The following is a 25,124-nucleotide window of genomic DNA, read 5'->3' as shown; positions in this document are numbered from 1 at the left end:
GTAGCGCCAACAGTCTACTGTAGCGCCAACAGTCTACTGTAGCGCCAACAGTCTGCTCCAACAGTCTACTGTAGCTCCAACAGTCTACTGTAGCTCCAACAGTCTACTGTGGCTCCAACAGTCTACTGTGGCTCCAACAGTCTGCTCCAACAGTCTGCTCCAACAGTCTACTCCAACAGTCTACTGTAGCTCCAACAGTCTACTGTAGCTCCAACAGTCTACTGTAGCTCCAACAGTCTACTGTAGCTCCAACAGTCTGCTCCAACAGTCTACTGTAGCTCCAACAGTCTGTTGTGGCTCCAACAGCCTACTGTAGCTCCAACAGTCTACTCCAACAGTCTACTGTAGCTCCAACAGTCTACTGTAGCTCCAACAGTCTACTGTAGCTCCAACAGTCTGCTCCAACAGTCTACTGTAGCTCCAACAGTCTACTGTAGCTCCAACAGTTTACTCCAACAGTCTACTGTAGCTCCAACAGTCTACTCCAACAGTCTACTGTAGCTCCAACAGTCTACAGTAGTTCCAACAGTCTGCTCCAACAGTCTACAGTAGCTCCAACAGTATGCTCCAACAGTTTACTGTGGCTCCAACAGCCTACTGTAGCTCCAACAGTCTACTGTAGCTCCAACAGTCTGCTGTGGCTCCAACAGTCTGCTCCAACAGTCTACTGTAGCTCCAACAGTCTACTGTAGCTCCAACTGTCTACTGTAGCTCCAACAGTCTGCTCCAACAGTCTACTGCAGCTCCAACAGGCTACTGTAGCTCCAACAGGCTACTGTAGCGCCAACATTCTGCTCCAACAGTCTACTGTAGCTCCAACAGTCTGCTCAAACAGCCTACTGTAGCTCCAACAGTCTACTGCAGCTCCAACAGTCTGCTCCAACAGTCTACTGTAGCTCCAACAATGCATCAATATCTAGCAATACAATAACAATACACACATTATCCAAACGTAAAAAAAATTAAGAAAACTATTTGGAACTGAAGCAGTGATCTTTACAAACATATTTTATCATTTGTATTTTTATTTAGACATGTTCACCTATATCCAAATGTTTTTTGTGATATAAATAATGCATTTTATCATTCAATTAATATAAAATAAAGTAGTTTTGTTTACAAAATGTCTCTCAAACAATGTAGTTTGAGATCTGAATAACAATCAAATGTTTTGATTGGCCATTTAGTATATCTACCTGATACTAATAATAATCAAGACAATCACATACTCTATATAAAGCTCAAGATAATATAAAACAGTGATAATCATTTACATTTTTGTGATCATTGTTTCTTCTGTCTTATCTTCTACATGACTGAGTCCATTTTCAAGATTCAACTTCTCAGGAGTTCTAGAATCAAAAACAACAAGTAAGCAATCTACTTGCAGAAATACACCTTTTTAAATACTTTATTACAGTGGAAATGCTCAATCTTGATATCAACACAGTTGATATTACGACAATATAAGCACGCTGAACCAGACTGCTTTCACGGAGGTCTCAAAAACATAACATCCTTCTATCCATTCGCTCTCTTATCCATCCATCCATCCATCCATCCCCCCAGAATGATACTCACACTGTGTCCTTCTCCTGTGGTTCTGTGTGGTCTTGTAGCTCAGTGTTGAGTGTCTCAGGCAGCATGAAGCAGAGGCCACCACCCAGGAAGGGCAGGATGCCATAGATCAACATAGGGATGGAATAGTGATACACCTCCAGCAGTCTAATCAGGGGGGCAAGGATACCAGCCACACGGGCACACATGGAGTTCAGACCCACTCCGTTCTGTCTGCAAGACAACACACAGATCAGGAAGTTCAGACCCACTCCGTTCTGTCTGCAAGACAACACACAGATCAGGAAGTTCAGACCCACTTCGTTCTGTCTGCAAGACAACACACAGATCAGGAAGTTCAGACCCACTCCGTTCTGTCTGCAAGACAACACACAGATCAAAAAGTTCAGACCCACTCCGTTCTGTCAAAAAATCCAAGATGCTCTCCCCGGCCCGCTAGCTGTCTGAATCGCCGTGTCTCCAGCTCGCCTAGCCCTGCTCAATATGGCTTAGCTAGCCCTTTTGTTCCACCCCCCGCACATGCTTTGGCTTAAATGGTGCCTCTAGAGACAAAGCCTCTCTCATCGTCACTCAATACCTAGGCTTACCTCCACTGTATTCACATCCTACCATACCCTTGTCTGTACATTATGCCTTGAATCTATTCTTCCGTGCCCAGAAATCTGCACCTTTTACTCTCTGTTCTGAACTCACTAGACGACCAGTTCTTATAGCCTTTAGCCGTACCCTTATCCTACTCCTCCTCTGTTATTCTGGTGATGTAGAGGTTAACCTAGGCCCTGCAGCCCCTAGCTCCACTCCCATTCCCCAGGTGCTCTCATTTGTTAACTTCTGTAACCGTAAAAGCCATGGTTTCATGCATGTTAACATTAGAAGCCTTCTCCCTAAGTTTGTTTTACTCACTGCTTTAGCACACTCCGCCAACCTGGATGTCCTAGCCGTGTCTGGATCCTGGCTTAGGAAGGCCACCAAAAATCCAGAAATTTCCATCCCTAACTATAACATTTCATTCCGACAAGATAGAATTGCCAGAGGGGCGGAGTTGCAATCTACTGCAGAGATACCCTGCAGAGTTCTGTCGTACTATCCAGGTCTGTGCTAAAAAAATTCGAACTTCTACTTCTAAAAATCCACCTTTCCAGAAACAAGTCTCTCACCGTTGCCGCTTGTTATAGACCTCCCTCTGCCCCCAGCTGTGCTCTGGACACCACATGTGAATTGATTGCCCCCATCTATCTTCAGTGTTTGTACTGTTAGGTGACCTAAACTGGGATATGCATAACACACCGGCCGTCCTACAATCTAAGCTACTTGCCCTCAATCTCACACAGATTATCAAGGAACGTACCAGGTACAACCCTAAATCCGTAACCATGGGCACCCTCTTAGATATCATCCTGACCAACTGCCCTGTAAATACACATCTGCTGTCTTCAACCAGGATCTCAGCGATCACTGCCTCATTGCCTGCATCCATAATGGGTCCGCTGTCAAACGACAACCCCTCATCACTGTCAAACGCTCCCTAAAACACTTCAGTGAGCAGGCCTTTCTAATCGACCTGGCCCGGGTATCCTGGAAGGATATTGACCTCATCCCGTCAGTAGAGGATGCCTGGTTATTTTTTTTTAAATGCCTTCCTCACCATCACCACTTAAATAAGCATGCCCCATTCAAGAAATTTAGAACCAGGAACAGATATAGTCCTTGGTTCTCTCCAGACCTGACTGCCCTTGACCAGCACAAAAACATCCTGTGGCGTTCTGCATTAGCATCGAATAGCTCCTGCGATATGCAACTTTTCTGGGAAGTCAGGAACCAATACACTCAGTCAGTTAGGAAAGCTGAGGCTATCTTTTTCAAAAAGAAATTTGCATCCAGTAGCACTAATTGCAAAAAGTTTTGGAACACTAAAGTCCATGGAGAATAAGAGCACCTCCTCCCAACTGCCCACTGCATTGAGGATAGGAAACACTGTCACCACCGATAAATCTACGATTATCGAACATTTCAATACGCATTTTTCTATGGCTGGCCATGCCTTCCACCTGGCTACCCCTACCCCGGCCAACATCTCAGCACCCCCTGAAGCAACTTCCCCAAGACCCTCTCCCCTCCCCCGCTTCTCCTTCACCCAAATCCAGACAGCCGATGTTCTGAAAGAGCTGCAAAATCTGGACCCCTACAAATCAGCTAGGCTAGACAATCTGGACCCTCTCTTATCCGCCGAAATTGTTGCAACCGCTATTACTAGCCAGTTCAACCTCTCTTTTGCATCGTCTGAGATCCCCAAAGATTGGAAAGCTGCCGCGGTCATCCCACTCTTCAAAAGGGTAAACACTCTAGACCCAAAGTGTTATAGACCTATATCCATCCTGCCCTGCCTTTCTAAAATCTTCGAAAGCCAAGTTAACAAACAGATCACAGACTCTTTGAAATCCCAACGTACCTTCTCCACTATGCAATCTGGTTTCCAAGCTGGTCATGGGTGCACCTCAGCCACGCTCAAGGTCCTAAATGATATCATAACCCCCATCAATAAAAGACAGTACTGTGCAGCCGTCTTCATCAACCTGGCCAAGGCTTTCGACCCTGTCAATCATCGCATTCTTATCGGCAGACTCAATAGCCTTGGTTTCTCAAATGACTGCCTCGCCTGGTTCACCAACTACTTCTCAGATAGAGTTCAATGTGTCAAATCGGAGGGCCTGTTGTCTGGACCTCTGGCAGTCTCTATGGGGGTGCCACAGGGTTCAATTCTCGGGCCGACTCTTTTCTCCGTATATATCAATGATGTTGCTCTTGCTGCTGGTGATTCTCTGATCCACCTCTACGCAGACGACACCATTCTGTATACTTCTGGTCCCTCTTTGGACACTGTGTTAACTACCCTCCAGACGAGCTTCAATGCCATACAACTCTCCTTCCGTGGCCTCCAACTGCTCTTAAACGCAAGTAAAACTAAATGCATGCTATTCAATCGATCACTGCCCGCACCTGCTCGCTCGTCCAGCAGCACTACTCTGGACGGCTCTGACTTAGAATACATGGACAACTACAAATACCTAGGTATCTGGTTAGACTGTAAACTCTCCTTCCAGACTCACATTAAGCAACTCCAACCCAAAATGAAATCTACAAATCGGCTTCCTATATTGCAACAAAGCATCTTTCACTCATGCTGCCAAACATATCCTCGTAAAACGGACTATCCTACCGATCCTCAACTTCGTAGCACGCGCTCCAGCAGGTATATCTCACTGGTCACCCCCAAAGCCAATTCCTCCTTTGGTCGTATTTACTTCCAGTTCTATGCTGCCAATGACTGGAACGAACTGCAAAAATCTCTGAAGCTGGAGACTCATATCTCCCTCACTAGCTTTAAGCACTAGCTGTCAGAGCAGCTTACCGATCGCTGCACCTGTACGTAGCCCATCTGTAAACAGCCCATCTATCTACCTACCTCATCCCCATACTGTATTTATTTATTTATTTATCTTGCTCCTTTGCACTCCAGTAACTCTACTTGCACATTCATCTTCTGCACATCTACCATTCCAGTGTTTAATTGCTATATTGTAATTACTTCGCCACCATGGCATATTTATTGCCTTAACTCCCTTATCTTACCTCATTTGCACTCTCTGTATATAGACTTTTCTTTTGTTCTACTGTATTATTGACTATGTTTTGTTTATTCCATGTGTAACTCTGTGTTGTTGTATGTGTCGAATTGCTTTGCTTTATCTTGGCCAGGTCGCAGTTGCAAATGAGAACTAGCCTACCTGGTTAAATCAAGGTGAAATAAAAAAAATAAAATTATCCTGCTATGCCCATGTTATCCAGCTATGCCCATGTTATCCAGCTATGCCCATGTTATCCAGCTATGCCCATGTTATCCAGCTATGCCCATGTTATCCAGCTATTGTCACGCTCTGACCTAAGAGAGCTGTTTGTTCTCTGTTTAGTTAGGTCAGGGTGTGATAGGGTGTGGGCATTCTATGTTTTTTGTTTCTAGGTTTTGGCCGGGTATGGTTTCCAATCAGAGGCAGCTGTCTATCGTTGTCTCTGATTGGAAGCCATACTTAGGCAGCCTTTTCCCACTTGGTTTTCGTGGGGTAGTTGCTTTCTGTTTAGTTTGTATAACCTAACGGAACTGTTGGCTGTCATTTTGTTTATTTTGTCTAGTGTTTCGTTTTCATTAAAATATAACGATGAGCCCTCTATACGACGCCCTGGTCCCCTCTATACGACGCCCTGGTCCCCTCTATACGACGCCCTGGTCCCCTCTATACGACGCCCTGGTCCCCTCTATACGACGCCTGTTACAGCTATGCCCATGTCATCCAGCTATGCCCGTGTCATCCAGCTATGCCCGTGTCATCCAGCTATGCCCATGTCATCCAGCTATGCCCGTGTCATCCAGCTATGCCCGTGTTATCCAGCTATGCCCGTGTCATCCAGCTATGCCCGTGTCATCCAGCTATGCCCGTGTCATCCAGCTATGCCCGTGTCATCCAGCTATGCCCATGTCATCCAGCTATGCCCGTGTCATCCAGCTATGCCCGTGTTATCCAGCTATGCCCGTGTTATCCAGCTATGCCCGTGTTATCCAGCTATGCCCGTGTTATCCAGCTATGCCCGTGTTATCCAGCTATGCCCGTGTTATCCAGCTATGCCCGTGTTATCCAGCTATGCCCGTGTTATCCAGCTATGCCCATGTTATCCAGCTATGCCCATTTTATCCAGCTATGCCCGTGTTATCCAGCTATGCCCATGTTATCCAGTTATGCCCATGTTATCCAGCTATGCCCGTGTTATCCAGCTGTGTCATCTAGAGAAGGAAAACATGAAGATTAATTTGAGTATTCTGTCTACTGATTCAAAATGTGGTATGAGGAGCACTGTATTGCACCACTTTTTGTTACTTTATTCTTCTGAATATAAAGTGAGACGCCTGTAATTATGTTGAAACTTTTAAGCTTGAATATGGGTGCGTTCCAGCCAATGTGTTTTAGCAGTATGAACATCTCACCTCACTACAGTGGAATAGAGCTCAGCTGTAATGAACATACCTCACTACAGTGGAATAGAGCTCAGCTGTAATGAACATACTTCACTACAGTGGAATAGAGCTCAGCTGTAATGAACATACCTCACTACAGTGGAATAGAGCTCAGCTGTAATGAACATACCTCACTACGGTGGAATAGAGCTCAGCTGTGTAAACATACCTCACTACAGTGGGATAGAGCTCAGCTGTGTAAACATAGATGATGGTGAAGGAGGCAGCCAGGGCAAATTTCCCCAACACGGCTATGACTGTCGTCACTACCGGCATGTCTGAGGGAGGAGAAACAATCAGACAGAGAATCTGTTAAACGGGTTGAATAACACAAAGTGTTAAAGGTGCTTAAGAATTAAAACTAGCACATCACTTTTTTAAATAAGTGTTGAGTGTCAAAAGTGTTTAGAAAATAACACTTAAAGCTAGAATCTTTAATTGGTGAAACAGTCGTTTGTGATGTTACAACAAATAAGTAAACAACAGCGTGTTTTACTTCCTCAGACATCACGATAGAACAGCAGAATATGTACCGCTGTGGACGCTCCTCTAAAACGTTTATCAGAATATGTACAGCTGTCGGACACTCCTCTACTCCATTAATCAGAATATGTACAGCTGTCGGACATTCCTCTACTCCGTTAATCAGAATATGTACAGCTGTCGGACGTTCCTCTACTCCGTTAATCAGAATATGTACCGCTGCCGGACGCTCCTCTACTCCATTAAATCAGAATATGTACAGCTGTCGGACATTCCTCTACTCCGTTAATCAGAATATGTACAGCTGTCGGACGTTCCTCTACTCCGTTAATCAGAATATGTACCGCTGCCGGACGCTCCTCTACTCTGTTAATCAGAATATGTACCGCTGCCGGACGCTCCTCTACCACGTTAATCAGAATATGCACTGCTGTCGGACGTTCCTCTACTCCGTTAATCAGAATATGTACCGCTGCCGGACGTTCCTCTACTCCGTTATTAATCAGAATATGTACCGCTGCCGGACGCTCCTCTACCACGTTAATCAGAATATGCACTGCTGTCGGACGTTCCTCTACTCCGTTAATCAGAATATGTACCGCTGCCGGACGTTCCTCTACTCCGTTATTAATCAGAATATGTACCGCTGCCGGACGCTCCTCTAAAACGTTTATCAGAATATGTACCGCTGTCGGACGTTCCTCTACTCCATTAATCAGAATATGTACCGCTGCCAGACGCTCCTCTACTCTGTTAATCAGAATATGTACCGCTGCCGGACGCTCCTCTACCACGTTAATCAGAATATGCACTGCTGTCGGACGTTCCTCTACTCCGTTAATCAGAATATGTACCGCTGCCGGATGTTCCTCTACTCCGTTATTAATCAGAATATGTACCGCTGCCGGACGCTCCTCTACTCCATTAAATCAGAATATGTACCGCTGTCGGACGTTCCTCTACTCCGTTAATCAGAATATGTACCGCTGCCGGATGCTCCTCTACTCTGTTAATCAGAATATGTACCGCTGCCGGACGTTCCTCTACTCCGTTGTTAATCAGAATATGTACCGCTGCCGGATGCTCCTCTACTCTGTTAATCAGAATATGTACCGCTGCCGGACGCCCCTCTACTACGTTAATCAGAATATGTACCGCTGTGGACGTTCCTCTACCACGTTTATCAACAAAAGTGCTGGAGGAAAACAGTGGTGCTGTTTCAACAAATGTGGATTCCATCTTCAAGTGTTAAAACAACCTTAATAATGTAAAAAGTGTTAAAATAATAGCATAAAAATCTACTTTCATAAAATACTAATTTTACCATCTGGAACAGCTAGAAGAACAAGACAGGCTGTGCCTCCAAAGAACAGGGCGATGGCCTGACAGATCCTCCGTCCAAAGTGTTCTATGAGGGGCAGGGAACCCAGCCGGGCAGGGAGCTCAGCAATACCAAAGATCAGCTGGGTGAGATAGATGTCCAGACCAAAGTTACCCACGTTTAGACTCACCCCATAGTACACCAGACTGGTTACAAACCTGAGAGCGAGAGAGAGCAAGAGAAAGTGAGAGAGACCAAAAATTCCAATTGGCTTTACTTAAACATCATCCTCAGCTCTGGCATCTTCCCCAATATTTGGAACCAAGAACTGATCACCCCAATTCACAAAAGTGGAGACAAATTTTAACACAACAACTACCATTTACGCCCGCCACATCCTTTTCAAAATGGGGCTCCCGAGTGGCGCAGCAGTCTAAGGCACTGCATCTCAGTGCTAGAAGCATCACTACAGGCGCTGGTTCGATTCCAGGCTGTATCACAACCGGCTGTGACAGGGAGTCCCATAGGGTGGCACACAATTGGCCCAGCGTCGTCCGGGTTAGGGTTTGACCGGGGTAGGCCGTCATTGTAAATAAGAATTTGTTCTTGTCTACTTAAATAAAGGTTAAATATATATAATTTTTAAGTAGCCCAATTGTAAATAAGAATTTGTTCTTAACTGACTTGCCTAGTTAAATATATATATATATATATATATATATATATTTGTAAAAAAAAAGCCCAATTAGTAGCTACCTAGCTAATCAAAATATCTGGTTGGATTTATTGATTAAACTCAGCTTGAATACCAACATATAGCTAGCAATCTACAGTAGCCTTGGTTTGATCGCATACACTTCTTATGACTGGCAGCATGGTGCAAGCAGCTGCGTTGAACTGGTGTTAGAACTCTGAGCTTTGGCTAAAAAAAGATGTTAGCGTTCTCAGATAAGCTACAAAAAGGTAGCACATCATTGGTTCTCAATGGACAGAAATGAGCACGTGAGAGCGGTAAATTACAAACCTTTGTATTTTTTTTACCCCTTTTTCTCCCCAATTTCGTGGTATTCAATTGGTAGCTACAGTCTTGTCCCAAATCTGCAACTCCTGTACGGACTCAGGAGAGGCGATTGTCGAGTGCCGTGCATCCTCCGAAACACAACCCTGCCAAGCCGCACTGCTTGTTTACACCATGCCCTCTTAACCCAGAAGCCAGCCGCACCAATGTGTCGGAGGAAACACCGTACACCTGGCGACCTGGTCAGCATGCACTGTGCCCGGCCCACCACGGGAGTCGCTAGTGCGCGATGGGACAAGAACATCCCTTCTGGCCAAACCCTCCCCTAACCCGGACGATGCTGGGCAAACTGTGCTCAGCCCCATGAGTCTCCCGGTCGCGGCCGGTTGAAACAGAGCCTGGACTCAAACCAGTATCTCTAGTGGCACAGCTCGCACTGCGATATAGTGCAGTGGTCTAAGGCACTCTTCGGGAGACCCTGAGTGATAAATTATACATTTAATCAAAACGGTTGCTCCTACAAACTTATTCAGTCCGAAAGGTGGCAAGGAGCTAGGTCTGGGAAAATGTATATTTTTTCCTAATAATGCTAGTGACCCTTTTAAAAATCCAGAATATGGTTCTCGGTGATGGCTCAAAACAAGAGGCGGGGAGTGTTTTGTGTATCTCCAATCAAGGTTATTTGCTACATTTTCATCGACTTTGGTGTCATATTGGCTTAGATATGATGGGAGGTTTTAATTTAACATTAAGCTTCAATCAAAGACTACTAATAATCAAATTATTGCCAAATTAACAGTGGTGTAAAGTACTTAAGAAAACTTTAAAGTACTAATTAAGAAGTTTTTTGGGGGAAACTGTACATTTACTACAGATATTTCAGACTACTTTTACATTTACGTCATTTAGCAGACGCTAGCAGACTACTTTACTGTTTATATTTCAGACTACTTTACTGTTTATATTTCAGACTACTTTACATTTCAGACTACTTTACTGTTTATATTTCAGACTACTTTACTGTTTATATTTCAGACTACTTTACTGTTTATATTTCAGACTACTTTACTGTTTATATTTTATTATTTATATTTCAGACTACTTTACTGTTTATATTTTATTATTTATATTTCAGACTACTTTACTGTTTATTTTATTATTTATATTTTAGACTACTTTACTGTTTATTTTATTATTTATATTTTAGACTACTTTACTGTTTATTTTATTATTTATATTTCAGACTACTTTACTGTTTATTTTATTATTTATATTTTAGACTACTTTACTGTTTATTTTATTATTTATATTTTAGACTACTTTACTGTTTATATTTTATTATTTATATTTTAGACTACTTTACTGTTTATTTTATTATTTATATTTTAGACTACTTTACTGTTTATTTTATTATTTATATTTTAGACTACTTTACTGTTTATATTTTATTATTTATATTTTAGACTACTTTACTGTTTATATTTTATTATTTATATTTCAGACTACTTTACTGTTTATATTATTATTTATATTTCAGACTACTTTACTGTTTATTTTATTATTTATATTTTAGACTACTTTACTGTTTATTTTATTATTTATATTTTAGACTACTTTACTGTTTATTTTATTATTTATATTTTAGACTACTTTACTGTTTATTTTATTATTTATATTTTAGACTACTTTACTGTTTATTTTATTATTTATATTTTAGACTACTTTACTGTTTATTTTATTATTTATATTTTAGACTACTTTACTGTTTATATTTTATTATTTATATTTTAGACTACTTTACTGTTTATTTTATTATTTATATTTTAGACTACTTTACTGTTTATATTTTATTGTTTATATTTTAGACTACTTTACTGTTTATATTTTATTATTTATATTTTAGACTACTTTACTGTTTATTTTATTATTTATATTTTAGACTACTTTACTGTTTATTTTATTATTTATATTTTAGACTACTTTACTGTTTATATTTTATTATTTATATTTTAGACTACTTTACTGTTTATATTTTATTATTTATATTTCAGACTACTTTACTGTTTATATTATTATTTATATTTCAGACTACTTTACTGTTTATTTTATTATTTATATTTTAGACTACTTTACTGTTTATTTTATTATTTATATTTTAGACTACTTTACTGTTTATATTTTATTGTTTATATTTTAGACTACTTTACTGTTTATTTTATTATTTATATTTTAGACTACTTTACTGTTTATATTTTATTATTTATATTTTAGACTACTTTACTGTTTATATTTTATTATTTATATTTCAGACTACTTTACTGTTTATATTATTATTTATATTTCAGACTACTTTACTGTTTATTTTATTATTTATATTTTAGACTACTTTACTGTTTATTTTATTATTTATATTTTAGACTACTTTACTGTTTATTTTATTATTTATTATTTATATTTTAGACTACTTTTACTCCACTACATTCCTTTTATATATTTTTTTGCTTTTTTCTCCCCAGTTGGTAGTTACAGTCTTGTCCCATTGCTGCAACTCCCCTACGGACTTGGGAGAGGCAAAGGTCGAGAGCCATGCATCCTCCGAAACACCATTCTGCCAAGCCGCACTGCTTCTTGACACGCTGCTCGCTTAACCTGCAAGCCAGCTGCACCAATGTGTCGGAGGAAACACCGTCCAGCTGGCGACCAAAGTCAGCTTGCAGGCGCCTGGCCCATCACAAGGAGTCACTAGAGCGCGATGGGAGAAGAAAATCCCGGCCGGCCAAACCCTCCCCTAATACGGACAACGCTGGGACAATTGTCACAGCCGGCTGGCTGTGACACAGCCTTGGATCGAAATCACTGCGATGCAGTGCTTTAGACTGCAGCACCTCTCGGGAGGCCCACTCCACTACATTCCTAAAGAAAATATGTACTATTTACTCCCATACATTTTTTATGAAACCCAAAAGTACTGACTACATTTCGCATGCTCATGCAGGACAGCAATATCCTCCAATTCACTCATGTATCAATTTAACGCGTTGTCATCCCTACTGCCTCGGATTTTGTGGACTCACGTAAAAAATAAATGCTATATATCAAACTCCTTACGTTAAATTTACGGACAGACAGGGTCACACTCCAACATTCAGATATCATTTACACAGTATTATTTTCACTCAAGTATGAAAATTCAGTACTTTTGGATTGAGTGTCAGTCATGCCATTGTAATTTGAATATGGTCAATCGTGGGTAGTTACTGTAAACATTGATCGAACAGATGGAGAGGGTGCCACAAACAGTCTCATACTGACCAGATAGAGCAGAGAATGAGGTACTGACCAGATATAGGAGAGAATGAGAGCCCGTTTTCTCAGGTAGGGGATTCTGAAGAGGTCCAACATATTGCCTGTCTTGGTCGAGCCCTCCTCCTCCAGCTGCAGAGGAAGATGAAATCAAATCAAATTTTATTAGTCACATGCGCCAAATAAAACAGGTGTAGACCTTACAGTGAAATGCTTACTACAACAGGTGTAGTAGACCTCACAGTGAAATGCTGACTACAACAGGTGTAGTAGACCTCACAGTGAAATGCTGAATACAACAGGTGTAGTAGACCTCACAGTGAAATGCTGAATACAACAGGTGTAGTAGACCTCACAGTGAAATGCTGAATACAACAGGTGTAGTAGACCTCACAGTGAAATGCTGAATACAACAGGTGTAGTAGACCTCACAGTGAAATGCTGAATACAACAGGTGTAGTAGACCTCACAGTGAAATGCTGAATACAACAGGTGTAGTAGACCTCACAGTGAAATGCTGAATACAACAGGTGTAGTAGACCTCACAGTGAAATGCTGAATACAACAGGTGTAGTAGACCTTAGTGAAATGCTGAATACAACAGGTGTAGTAGACCTCACAGTGAAATGCTGAATACAACAGGTGTAGTAGACCTTAGTGAAATGCTGAATACAACAGGTGTAGTAGACCTTACAGTGAAATGCTGAATACAACAGGTGTAGTAGACCTCACAGTGAAATGCCGAATACAACAGGTGTAGTAGACCTCACAGTGAAATGCTGAATACAACAGGTGTAGTAGACCTCAGTGAAATGCTGAATACAACAGGTGTAGTAGACCTCACAGTGAAATGCTGAATACAACAGGTGTAGACCTCACAGTGAAATGCTGAATACAACAGGTGTAGCAGACCTCACAGTGAAATGCTGAATACAACAGGTGTAGCAGACCTCACAAGTGAAATGCTGAATACAACAGGTGTAGCAGACCTCACAGTGAAATGCTGAATACAACAGGTGTAGTAGACCTCACAGTGAAATGCTGAATACAACAGGTGTAGTAGACCTCACAGTGAAATGCTGACTACAACAGGTGTAGTAGACCTCACAGTGAAATGCTGACTACAACAGGTGTAGTAGACCTCACAGTGAAATGCTGACTACAACAGGTGTAGTAGACCTCACAGTGAAATGCTGAATACAACAGGTGTAGTAGACCTCACAGTGAAATGTTGAATACAACAGGTGTAGTAGACCTCACAGTGAAATGCTGAATACAACAGGTGTAGTAGACCTCACAGTGAAATGCTGAATACAACAGGTGTAGTAGACCTCACAGTGAAATGCTGAATACAACAGGTGTAGTAGACCTTACAGTGAAATGCTGAATACAACAGGTGTAGTAGACCTTACAGTGAAATGCTGAATACAACAGGTGTAGTAGACCTTATGTCACGGGTGTCGTAGGATAGAGACCAAGACGCAGCGGGAAAATGTACACTCATCTTCTTTTTTTATTTGGTGAAGAAGGAAAACACATACACAACGTATACAAAACTTAAAACGAACTTGACAGTCTCGTCAGGCAAAACAGCTAAACAAGAACAATCTCCCACAAAACCCCATGAAAAACACATACCTAGTTATAGGACCTTCAATCAGAGGCAACGATAACCAGCTGCCTCCAATTGAAGATCCAACCCCAATAACCTAAACATAGAACTACAAAAACTAGAATGAACATAGAAATATACTACCATAGAACAATGACTAACAAATCAAATACCCCTCTATATAAACACATACACAAAACACACCCTGAACCACATAAAACAAACACCCCCTGCCACGTCCTGACCAAACTACAATAACAAATAACCCCTATACTGGTCAGGACATGACAGTACCCTCCCCCCAAAGGTGCAGACCCCGGATGCACCTCACACAAAAACCCCAAAATAACCCCCCAAACCAAAAACAAATCCCAAAACTATAGGGAGGGAAGGGAGGGTGGCTGCCGTCACCGACGGCTCCCGTGCTACACCCCCTCTCCCCAAACCTACTACAGTGGAGGTGGCTTAGGCTCAGGCCTTAATCCCCTACCAAACCATACCACCCCCACTGCATACCTCTGCCTGAGGCCAGTCACTGAAGACCCTGGACTGTGCTCTGGGAGCTCTGGACTGTAGGGCGACTCTAGGAGCTCTGGACTGGAGGTCGACTCTCTCGGTGCCGGACTGTAGGCCGTCTCACTCGGTGCGGACTGTAGGCCGTCTCACTCGGTGCCGGACTGTAGGCCGTCTCACTCGGTTCCGGACGAGGTACTGTTGCCGGACACTCTGGATGAGGTACTGTTGCCGGACACTCTGGACGAGGTACTGTTGCCGGACACTCTGGACGAGGTACTGTTGCCGGACACTCTGGACGAGGTACTGTTGCCGGACACTCTGGACGAGGTACTGTTGCCGGACACTCTGGACGAGGGACTGTTGCCGGACACTCTGGACGAGGGACTGTTGCCGGACACTCTGGACGAGGGACTGTTGCCGGACACTCTGGACGAGGGACTGTTGCCGGACACTCTGGACTGGGACTGTTGCCGGACACTCTGGACTGGGACTGTTGCCGGACACTCTGGACTGGGACTGTTGCCGGACACTCTGGACTGGGACTGTTGCCGGACACTCTGGACTGGGACTGTTGCCGGACACTCTGGACTGGGACTGTTGCCGGACACTCTGGACTGGGACTGTTGCCGGACACTCTGGACTGGGACTGTTGCCGGACACTCTGGACTGGGACTGTTGCCGAACACTCTGGACTGGGACTGGGCTGACGCACTGGAAGCCTAATGTGTGGGGCTGGTAGTGGAGGTACCAGACTGGGGATACGCACCTCAAGGCTAGTGCGAGGAGCAGGAACAGGACGAGTTGAACTGGGCTGAACCACTGGAAGCCTGGTGCGTGGTGCTGGTTTAGGAGACGCCAGACTATGGATACGCACCTCAGGGTCAGCACGAGAATCAGGAACTGGATATACCGGGCCATGGGTAAGTACTGGAGGTCTGGAGCGCACCTCTTGCACAACCCGTCCTGGCTTGATAGAAATAGTAGCCCTGCACAAACGGACTGCTGGTACAGGGCGAACTGGGCTGTGCAGAGGCCTGATGGTTGCCGTGCGTAGAGCAGGCGTAGGGTAGCCAGGGCCTAGGAGACGTACTGGTGGCCAGATGTGCTGTGCAGGCATCCTCCTTCCAGGCTGGATACCACTCTAGCACGGCACTTGCGAGGGGCTGGGATCGCTCGCACCGGACTGTGTGTGCGCATGGGCGAGATTGTGCGCACTTCCGCACACTCCGGCGCTCTCCCCTCCAGTTGCTTCCCATAACAAGCACGGGGAGTTGGCTTGCGTCTCAATCCTGGCCCCGCCAAACTACCCGTGTGCCCCCCCCAAAAAAAATTATTGGGGATGCCTCTCGTGCTTCCCCATCGGCGCGTAAAGCCTCATACCAGCGCCGCTCCGCCTTGGCTGCCTCTATCTCCTCCGGTGGGCGACGATATTCCCCAGCCTGGTGCCATGGTCCAGCCTCGTCCAGAATTTCCTCCCATGTCCATGATTCCCGACAGTCCTTCTGTTGCTGCTTCCTCCGCTGCTTGGTCTGTGGTTGGTGGGAGATTCTGTCACGGGTGTCGTAGGATAGAGACCAAGACGCAGCGGGAAAATGTACACTCATCTTCTTTTTTTATTTGGTGAAGAAGGAAAACACATACACAACGTATACAAAACTTAAAACGAACTTGACAGTCTCGTCAGGCAAAACAGCTAAACAAGAACAATCTCCCACAAAACCCCATGAAAAACACATACCTAGTTATAGGACCTTCAATCAGAGGCAACGATAACCAGCTGCCTCCAATTGAAGATCCAACCCCAATAACCTAAACATAGAACTACAAAAACTAGAATGAACATAGTCATTGTTCTATGGTAGTATATTTCTAACAAACCCCGGACTAATAAATCAAATACCCCTCTATATAAACACATACACAAAACACCCCCTGCCACGTCCTGACCACACTACAATAACAAATAACCCCTATACTGGTCAGGACGTGACAACTTACGAACCCCTAACCAAGCAGTTTCAAAAAATACAGATAAGAATAAGAGATAAAAGTAACAAGTAATTAAAGAGCAGCAGTAAAAAAATATATATATATATACAGCGGGGTGCCTGTACAGAGTCAATGTTTTTTATTTATTTATTTATTTTTTATTTATTTTTATTTTTATTTTTTTATTTGACCAGGTAGGCCAGTTGAGAACAAGTTGTCATTTACAACTGCGACCTGGCAAAGATAAAGCAAAGCAGTGCGACACAAACGACAACACAGAGTTACACATGGAATAAACAAACCTACAGTCAATAATACAATAGAAAGATCTGTATACAGTGTGTGCAAATGAAGTAAGGAGGTAAGGCAATGAATAGGCCAATAGTGGCGAAGTAATTACAATTTAGCAATTTACACTGGAGTGATATATATGCAGATGAGGATGTGCAAGTAGAAATACTGGTGTGCAAAAGAGCAGAAAAACAAAACCAAATATGGGGATGAGGTAGGTAGATTGGGTGGGCTAGATCGGGCCGATCTCACTACCCTCTGTAGTGCCTTGCGGTCGGAGGCCAAGCAGTTGCCATACCAGGCAGTGACGCAACCAGTCAGGATGCTCTCGATGGTGCAGCTGTAGAACCTTTTGAGGATCTGAGGACCCATGCCAAATCTTTTCAGTCCCCTGAGGTGGAATAGGTTTTGTCATGACTGCTTCACAACTGATACCACAGATAAAAAGTTAGGAGGTACAGTAGAGTTAGGAGGAGGAGGAGGAGGAGGTACAGTAGAGTTCGGAGGAGGAGGAGGTACAGTAGAGTTAGGAGGAGGGGGAGGTACAGTAGAGTTAGGAGGAGGAGAAGGTACAGTAGAGTTCGGAGGAGGAGGAGGTACAGTAGAGTTAGGAGGAGGAGGAGGTACAGTAGAGTTAGGAGGAGGAGGAGGTACAGTAGAGTTAGGAGGAGGAGGAGGTACAGTAGAGTTAGGAAGAGGAGGAGATACAGTAGAGTTAGGAAGAGGAGGAGATACAGTAGAGTTAGGAGGAGGAGGAGATACAGTAGAGTTAGGAGGAGGAGATACAGTAGAGTTAGGAGGAGGAGGAGATACAGTAGAGTTAGGAGGAGGAAGTACAGTAGAGTTAGGAGGAGGAGGAGATACAGTAGAGTTAGGAGGAGGAGATACAGTAGAGTTAGGAGGAGGAGGTACAGTAGGGTTAGGAGGAGGAGGAGATACAGTAGAGTTAGGAGGAGGAGATACAGTAGAGTTAGGAGGAGGAGGAGATACAGTAGAGTTAGGAGGAGGAGGTACAGTAGAGTTAGGAGGAGGAGATACAGTAGAGTTAGGAGGAGGAAGTACAGTAGAGTTAGGAGGAGGCGGTACAGTAGAGTTAGGAGGAGGAGGTACAGTAGAGTTAGGAGGAGGAGGTACAGTAGGGTTAGGAGGAGAAGGTACAGTAGAGTTAGGAGGAGGAGATACAGTAGAGTTAGGAGGTACAGTAGAGTTAGGAGGTACAGTAGAGTTAGGAGGAGGAGGTACAGTAGAGTTAGGAGGAGGCGGTACAGTAGAGTTAGGAGGAGGAGGTACAGTAGAGTTAGGAGGAGGAGGTACAGTAGAGTTAGGAGGAGAAGGTACAGTAGAGTTAGGAGGAGGAGATACAGTAGAGTTAGGAGGTACAGTAGAGTTAGGAGGTACAGTAGAGTTAGGAGGAGGAGGTACAGCAGAGTTAGGAGGTACAGTAGAGTTAGGAGGAGGAGGTACAGAAGAGTTAGGAGGGGGAGATACAGTAGAGTTAGGAGGAGGAGGAGGTACAGTAGAGTTAGGAGGAGGAGGTACAGAAGAGTTAGGAGGGGGAGGTACAGTAGAGTTAGGAGGAGGAGGTACAGTAGAGTTAGGAGGAGGAGATACAGTAGAGTTAGGAGGTACAGAAGAGTTAGGAGGAAGAGGTACAGTAGAGTTAGGAGGAGGAGGTACAGTAGAGTTAGGAGGAGGAGATACAGTAGAGTTAGGAGGAGGAGGTACAGTAGAGTTAGGAGGAACAGAAGAGTTAGGAGGAAGAGGTACAGTAGAGTTAGGAGGAGGAGGTACAGTAGAGTTAGGAGGAGGAGATACAGTAGAGTTAGGAGGAGGAGGTACAGTAGAGTTAGGAGGAGGAAGTACAGAAGAGTTAGGAGGGGGAGATACAGTAGAGTTAGGAGGAGGAGGTACAGGAGAGTTAGGAGGGGGAGGAGGTACAGTAGAGTTAGGAGGAGGAGGTACAGTAGAGTTAGGAGGAGGAGGTACAGAAGAGTTAGGAGGGGGAGGAGGTACAGTAGAGTTAGGAGGAGGAGGAGGTACAGTAGAGATAGGAGGGGGAGGAGGTACAGTAGAGTTAGGAGGAGGAGGTACAGTAGAGTTAGGAGGAGGAGGAGATACAGTAGAGTTAGGAGGAGGAGGAGGTACAGTAGAGTTAGGAGGAGGAGGTACAGTAGAGTTAGGAGGAGGAGGTACAGTAGAGTTAGGAGGAGGAGGTACAGTAGAGTTAGGAGGAGGAGTTACAGCAGAGTTAGGAGGTACAGTAGAGTTAGGAGGAGGAGGTACAGTAGAGTTAGGAGGAGGAGTTACAGGAGAGTTAGGAGGTACAGTATAGTTAGGAGGAGGAGGTACAGAAGAGTTAGGAGGAGGAGGTACAGAAGAGTTAGGAGGAGGAGATACAGTAGAGTTAGGAGGAGGAGGTACAGAAGAGTTAGGAGGGGGAGATACAGTAGAGTTAGGAGGAGGAGGAGGTACAGTAGAGATAGGAGGGGGAGGAGGTACAGTAGAGTTAGGAGGGGGAGGTACAGAAGAGTTAGGAGGGGGAGGTACAGTAGAGTTAGGAGGAGGAGTTACAGCAGAGTTAGGAGGTACAGTAGAGTTAGGAGGAGGAGGAGGTACAGAAGAGTTAGGAGGAGGAGGGGGAGGAGGTACAGTAGAGTTAGGAGGAGGAGGTACAGTAGAGTTAGGAGGAGGAGGCACAGAAGAGTTAGGAGGGGGATGTACAGTAGAGTTAGGAGGAGGAGGAGGTACAGTAGAGTTAGGAGGAGGAGGTACAGAAGAGTTAGGAGGAGGAGATACAGTAGAGTTAGGAGGTACAGTAGAGTTAGGAGGAGGAGATACAGTAGAGTTAGGAGGAGGAGGAGGTACAGTGGAGTTAGGAGGAGGTACAGAAGAGTTAGGAGGAGGAGGTACAGAAGAGTTAGGAGGAGGAGGTACAGAAGAGTTAGGAGGAGGAGGTACAGAAGAGTTAGGAGGAGGAGGTACAGAAGAGTTAGGAGGAGGAGGTACAGAAGAGTTAGGAGGAGGAGGTACAGAAGAGTTAGGAGGAGGAGGTACAGAAGAGTTAGGAGGAGGAGGTACAGAAGAGTTAGGAGGAGGAGGTACAGAAGAGTTAGGAGGAGGAGGTACAGTAGAGTTAGGAGGAGGAGGTACAGAAGAGTTAGGAGGAGGAGGTACAGTAGAGTTAGGAGGAGGAGGTACAGAAGAGTTAGGAGGAGGATGTACAGTAGAGTTAGGAGGAGGAGATACAGTAGAGTTAGGAGGAGGAGGAGGTACAGTAGATGAAGGAGAGGAGACAGGTTAAAGCATGTACATACTACCTCACTTGGGCCGACCAACCAGTGCTCCCGCACATTGGCTAACTGGGCTATCTGCATTGTGTCCCACCACCCCCCAACCCCTCTTTTACGCTACTGCTACTCTCTGTTCATCATATATACATAGTCACTTTAACCATATCTACATGTACATACTACCTCAATCAGCCTGACTAACCGGTGTCTGTATGTAGCCTCGCTACTTTTATAGCCTCGCTACTGTATACAGCCTGTCTTTTTACTGTTGTTTTATTTCTTTACCTACCTATTGTTTACCTAATACATTTTTTGCACTATTGGTTAGAGCCTGTAAGTAAGCATTTCACTGAGGTCTACACCTGTCGTATTCAGCACACGTGACAAATAAACTTTGATTTGAAGTGTTGGAGTCAACATGGGCCAGCATACATGTAGAACACTTTCGACACCTTGTAGAGTCCCCGGCGAATTGGGTCTGTTCTGAGAGCAGAAGGGAGGGAGTGTAACTCAATATTAAGAAGGTCTTCCTGTTGTTTGGTTTCATCAGTGTAGTGATGATAATACCCTGCTGGATGTTAGTATGATAGTGATGATAATACCCTGCTAGATGTTAGTATGATAGTGATGATAATAACCTGCTGGATGTTAGTATGATAGTGATAATAACCTGCTGGATGTTAGTATGATAGTGATGATAATAACCTGCTGGATGTTAGTATGATAGTGATGATAATACCCTGCTAGATGTTAGTATGATAGTGATGATAATAACCTGCTGGATGTTAGTATGATAGTGATAATGACCTGCTGGATGTTAGTATGATAGTGATAATAACCTGCTGGATGTTAGTATGATAGTGATAATAACCTGCTGGATGTTAGTATGATAGTGATGATAATAACCTGCTGGATGTTAGTATGATAGTGATAATAACCTGCTGGATGTTAGTATGATAGTGATGATAACCTGCTGGATGTTAGTATGATAGTGATAATAACCTGCTGGATGTTAGTATGATAGTGATGATAATAACCTGCTGGATGTTAGTATGATAGTGATAATAACCTGCTGGATGTTAGTATGATAGTGATGATAATAACCTGCTGGATGTTAGTATGATAGTGATAATAACCTGCTGGATGTTAGTATGATAGTGATAATAACCTGCTGGATGTTAGTATGATAGTGATGATAATAACCTTCTGGATGTTAGTATGATAGCGATGATAACCTGCTGGATGTTAGTATGATAGCGATGATAACCTGCTGGATGTTAGTATGATAGCGATGACTGTGTAACTAACCTTGTCCAGCAGGGCTTCAGGGACCTCCCTTCCATTGACTCTCGCTGCTCTGCGGACCTCCTGACGAGCCTCTTCCTGTCGGCCCTGGGTCATCAGCCACCGAGCTGACTCTGGGAGGACCCTAACAGATGATCCAGGGATGTGGAGTCAAGGATGGGTCCAGCAAGTACAGGGATGGGTCAACAAAAGAGATGGGTGGAGTAGGCTTCTCTAAAACCACACCTCTGCACCAGCTGACAGACTGATGGGTCAGAGGTTAGAGGTTAAAGGGTTGGAGGTTAGAGACGTACCAGTAGAATACCCCGAGGAACAGGACAGGGCTGAAGAGGACCAGCTGTAGGATCCTCCAGTCTCTGACCCCGTAGGCGATCCCAGACATCAGCATCAGACCAATGGCATAGAAACAGTGGGAGAAGATGGTGAACAAAGCCCTTTTGTTGTTACCAGTCCACTCAGCACCTGGTTAGAGGTCAGGGATTAGAGGTCAGGGATTAGAGTTCAGGGATTAGAGGTTAGGGATTAGAGGTCAGGGGTGAACAGAGCCCTCCTGTTGTTACCAGTCCCCTCAGCACCTGGTTAGAGGTCAGGGGGTTAGAGGTCAGGGGTTAACAGAGCCCTCCTGTTGTTACCAGTCTACTCAGTACCTAGTTAGTTACCTGGAGGATGGAAACACCTACAGTACATGCCAGAGGTCGGTGTCTGACGGCCATGTCAAACATCTAGTACGGTAGTGTGCAACATAAGTCCTAGAGGGCTGCTGGGGGTGCAGGGTTTTGTTCCAGCCCAGCACTAACACAGCTTATTTCTGGTAAGTAAACAACTGTACCTCGCATTTGATACAAGAAATTTGAGAGCTTTAGTTTTCACTCCGTGAAAAGGTAGTTACGTACAGTTGAAGTGGGAAGTTTACATCCACTCGGGTTGGAGTCATTAAAACTCGTTTTTCAACCACTCCACACATTTCTTGTTAACAAACTATAGTTTTGGCAAGTCGGTTAGGACATCTACTTTGTGCATGACACAAGTCATTTTTCCAACAATTGTTTACAGACAGATTATTTCACTTATAATTCACTGTATCACAATTCCAGTGGGTCAGAAGTTTACATACACTAAGTTGACTGTGCCTTTAAATGTCAGTGTGCTCAAGGAAGCAGGAGGGTCGAAGTCAGGTGCAGGAGAAACAAGTCCGTGAACACATGTCATTTTAATAAATAATCCACACGTTGCCAAGAAAACAGGTAAGGCAGGGCAAAGCAACACAAATGCCCAAATAACAGCCCGCACGCAGCGTAGGCACGCAGCCCAAAACACGCTGCCACAAAACCCACTGATGGGTCAGCCCACTGATGGCTGACCCATGGCTTTAGAAGCTTCTGATGGGCTAATTTACATCATTTGAGTCAATTGAAAGTGTACCTGTGGATGTATTTCAAGGCCTACCTTCATACTCAGTGCCTCTTTGCTTGACGTCATGGGAAAATCAAAAGAAATCAGCTAAGACCTCAGAAAAAACATTGTAGACCTCCACAAGTCTGGTTAATCCTTGGGAGCAATGTCCAAAAGCCTTAAAGAACCACATTCATCTGTACAAACAATAGTATGCAACTATAAACACCATGGGACCACGTAGCCACCATACCGCTCAGGAAGGAGACACGTTCTGTCCCCTAGAAATGAACGTCCTTTGTTGCGAAAAGTGCAAATCAATCCCAGAACAACAGCAAAGGACCTTGTGAAGATGCTGAAGGAAACAGGTACAGAGGTATCTATATCCACAGTAAAACAAGTCCTATATCGTCATAACCTGAAAGGCCGCTCAGCAAGGAAGAAGCCACTGCTCCAAAACCGCCATAAAAAAGCCAGACCAGGGTTTGCAACTGCACATGGGGACAAAGATCGTACTTTTTGGAGAAATGTCCTCTGGTCTGATGAAACAAAAATAGAACTGTTTGGCCATAATGACCATCGTTATGTTTGCAGGAAGAAGGGGGAGGCTTGCAAGCCGAAGAACACCATCCCAACCATGAAGCACAGGGGTGGCAGCATCATGTTGTGGGGATGCTTTGCTGCAAGAGGGACTGGTGCACTTCAAAAAATAGATGACATCATGAGGGAGGAAAATTATGTGGATATATTGAAGCAACATCTCAAGACATCAGTCAGGAAGTTAAAGCTTGATCGCAATTGGGTCTTCCAAATGGACAATAACCCCAAGTATACTTCCAAAGTTGTGGCAAAATGGCTTAAAGACAACAAAGTCAAGGTATTGGAGTGGCCATCACAAAGCCCTGACCTCAATCCTATAGAAACTTTGTGGGCAGAACTGAAAAAGTGTGTGCGAGCAAAGAGGCCTACAAACCTGACTCAGTTACACCAGCTCTGTCAGGAGGAATGGGCCAAAATTCACCCAACTTATTGTGGGAAGGTTATGGAAGGCTACCCAAAACATTTGACCGAAGTTAAACAATTTAAAGGCAATGCTACCAAATAATAATTGAGTGTATGTAAACTTCTGACCCACTGGGAATGTGATGAAAGAAATAAAAGCTGAAATAAATCATTCTCTCTACTATTATTCTGACATTTCACATTCTTAAAATAAAGTGGTGATCCTAACTGACCTAAGACAGGGAATTTTTACTAGGATTACATGTCAGAAATTGTGAAAAACTGAGTTTAAATGTATTTGGCTAAGGTGTATGTAAACCTCCGACTTCACCTGTAGTAGAACATCGCAGTGTACCCACCTAAGACATACGTGTTGATAGCGACGCCTGAGATGGTGGTGCCGACCATGAATCTGAAGGCTATGTAAACATAGATGTTGGGAGAGAAGGCTGCTCCCACGCTGAACAACAGCTGGACGAGCAGAGAGAGGAGGACCACAAAACGCCTACCATACCTGAGGAGACAGGAGAGGAAAAAAGAGAGAAGTGGGGGGGGGGGAATGAGGAGAAAGGAGAGGAGGGGAGAGGAGACAGCCTCATTAACTACCTGTGGAGGGGAGACAGGAGAGGAGGGGAGACAGCCTCATTAACTAACTGTGGAGAAGAGGAGACAGGAAAGGAGGTGAGAGGAGAGGAGACAGGAAAGGAGGTGAGAGGAGAGGAGAAGAGACAGGAAAGGAGGGGAGACAGCCTCATTAACTACCTGTGGAGGAGAGGAGACAGGAAAGGAGGTGAGAGGAGAGGAGACAGGAAAGGAGGTGAGAGGAGAGGAGAAGAGACAGGAAAGGAGGGGAGACAGCCTCATTAACTACCTGTGGAGGAGAGGAGACAGGAGAGGAGAGACAGGAGAGGAGACAGGAAAGGGGGGGAGACAGCCTCATTAACTACCTGTGGAGGAAA

The 25,124-nt window shown here is 44.2% G+C and overlaps 1 protein-coding gene across 1 annotated transcript in view; it reads right to left on the bottom strand.

Annotated features, from left to right (window-relative positions):
- Nucleotides 1–227: 227 nt before the first annotated feature.
- The window catches only part of slc22a13b (solute carrier family 22 member 13b), a 32,175-nt gene continuing 7,278 nt past the window's right edge, over nt 228–25,124 (bottom strand). The window contains exons 3-10 of the mRNA XM_029744509.1: nt 24,525–24,679; nt 22,065–22,233; nt 21,775–21,895; nt 12,806–12,900; nt 8,451–8,665; nt 6,813–6,921; nt 1,582–1,791; nt 228–1,352 (exon numbers count right to left, since the gene is read on the bottom strand). Of these exons, the coding sequence (XP_029600369.1) occupies nt 1,271–1,352; nt 1,582–1,791; nt 6,813–6,921; nt 8,451–8,665; nt 12,806–12,900; nt 21,775–21,895; nt 22,065–22,233; nt 24,525–24,679 (1,156 nt within the window). The 3' untranslated portion in view covers nt 228–1,270. The remainder of the gene's footprint in view (nt 1,353–1,581; nt 1,792–6,812; nt 6,922–8,450; nt 8,666–12,805; nt 12,901–21,774; nt 21,896–22,064; nt 22,234–24,524; nt 24,680–25,124) is intronic.

This window comes from Salmo trutta, unplaced genomic scaffold, assembly GCF_901001165.1.
Source record: "Salmo trutta unplaced genomic scaffold, fSalTru1.1, whole genome shotgun sequence".
Lineage (NCBI taxonomy): Eukaryota > Metazoa > Chordata > Actinopteri > Salmoniformes > Salmonidae > Salmo > Salmo trutta.
This window is presented reverse-complemented; position numbering and strand designations above follow the sequence as displayed.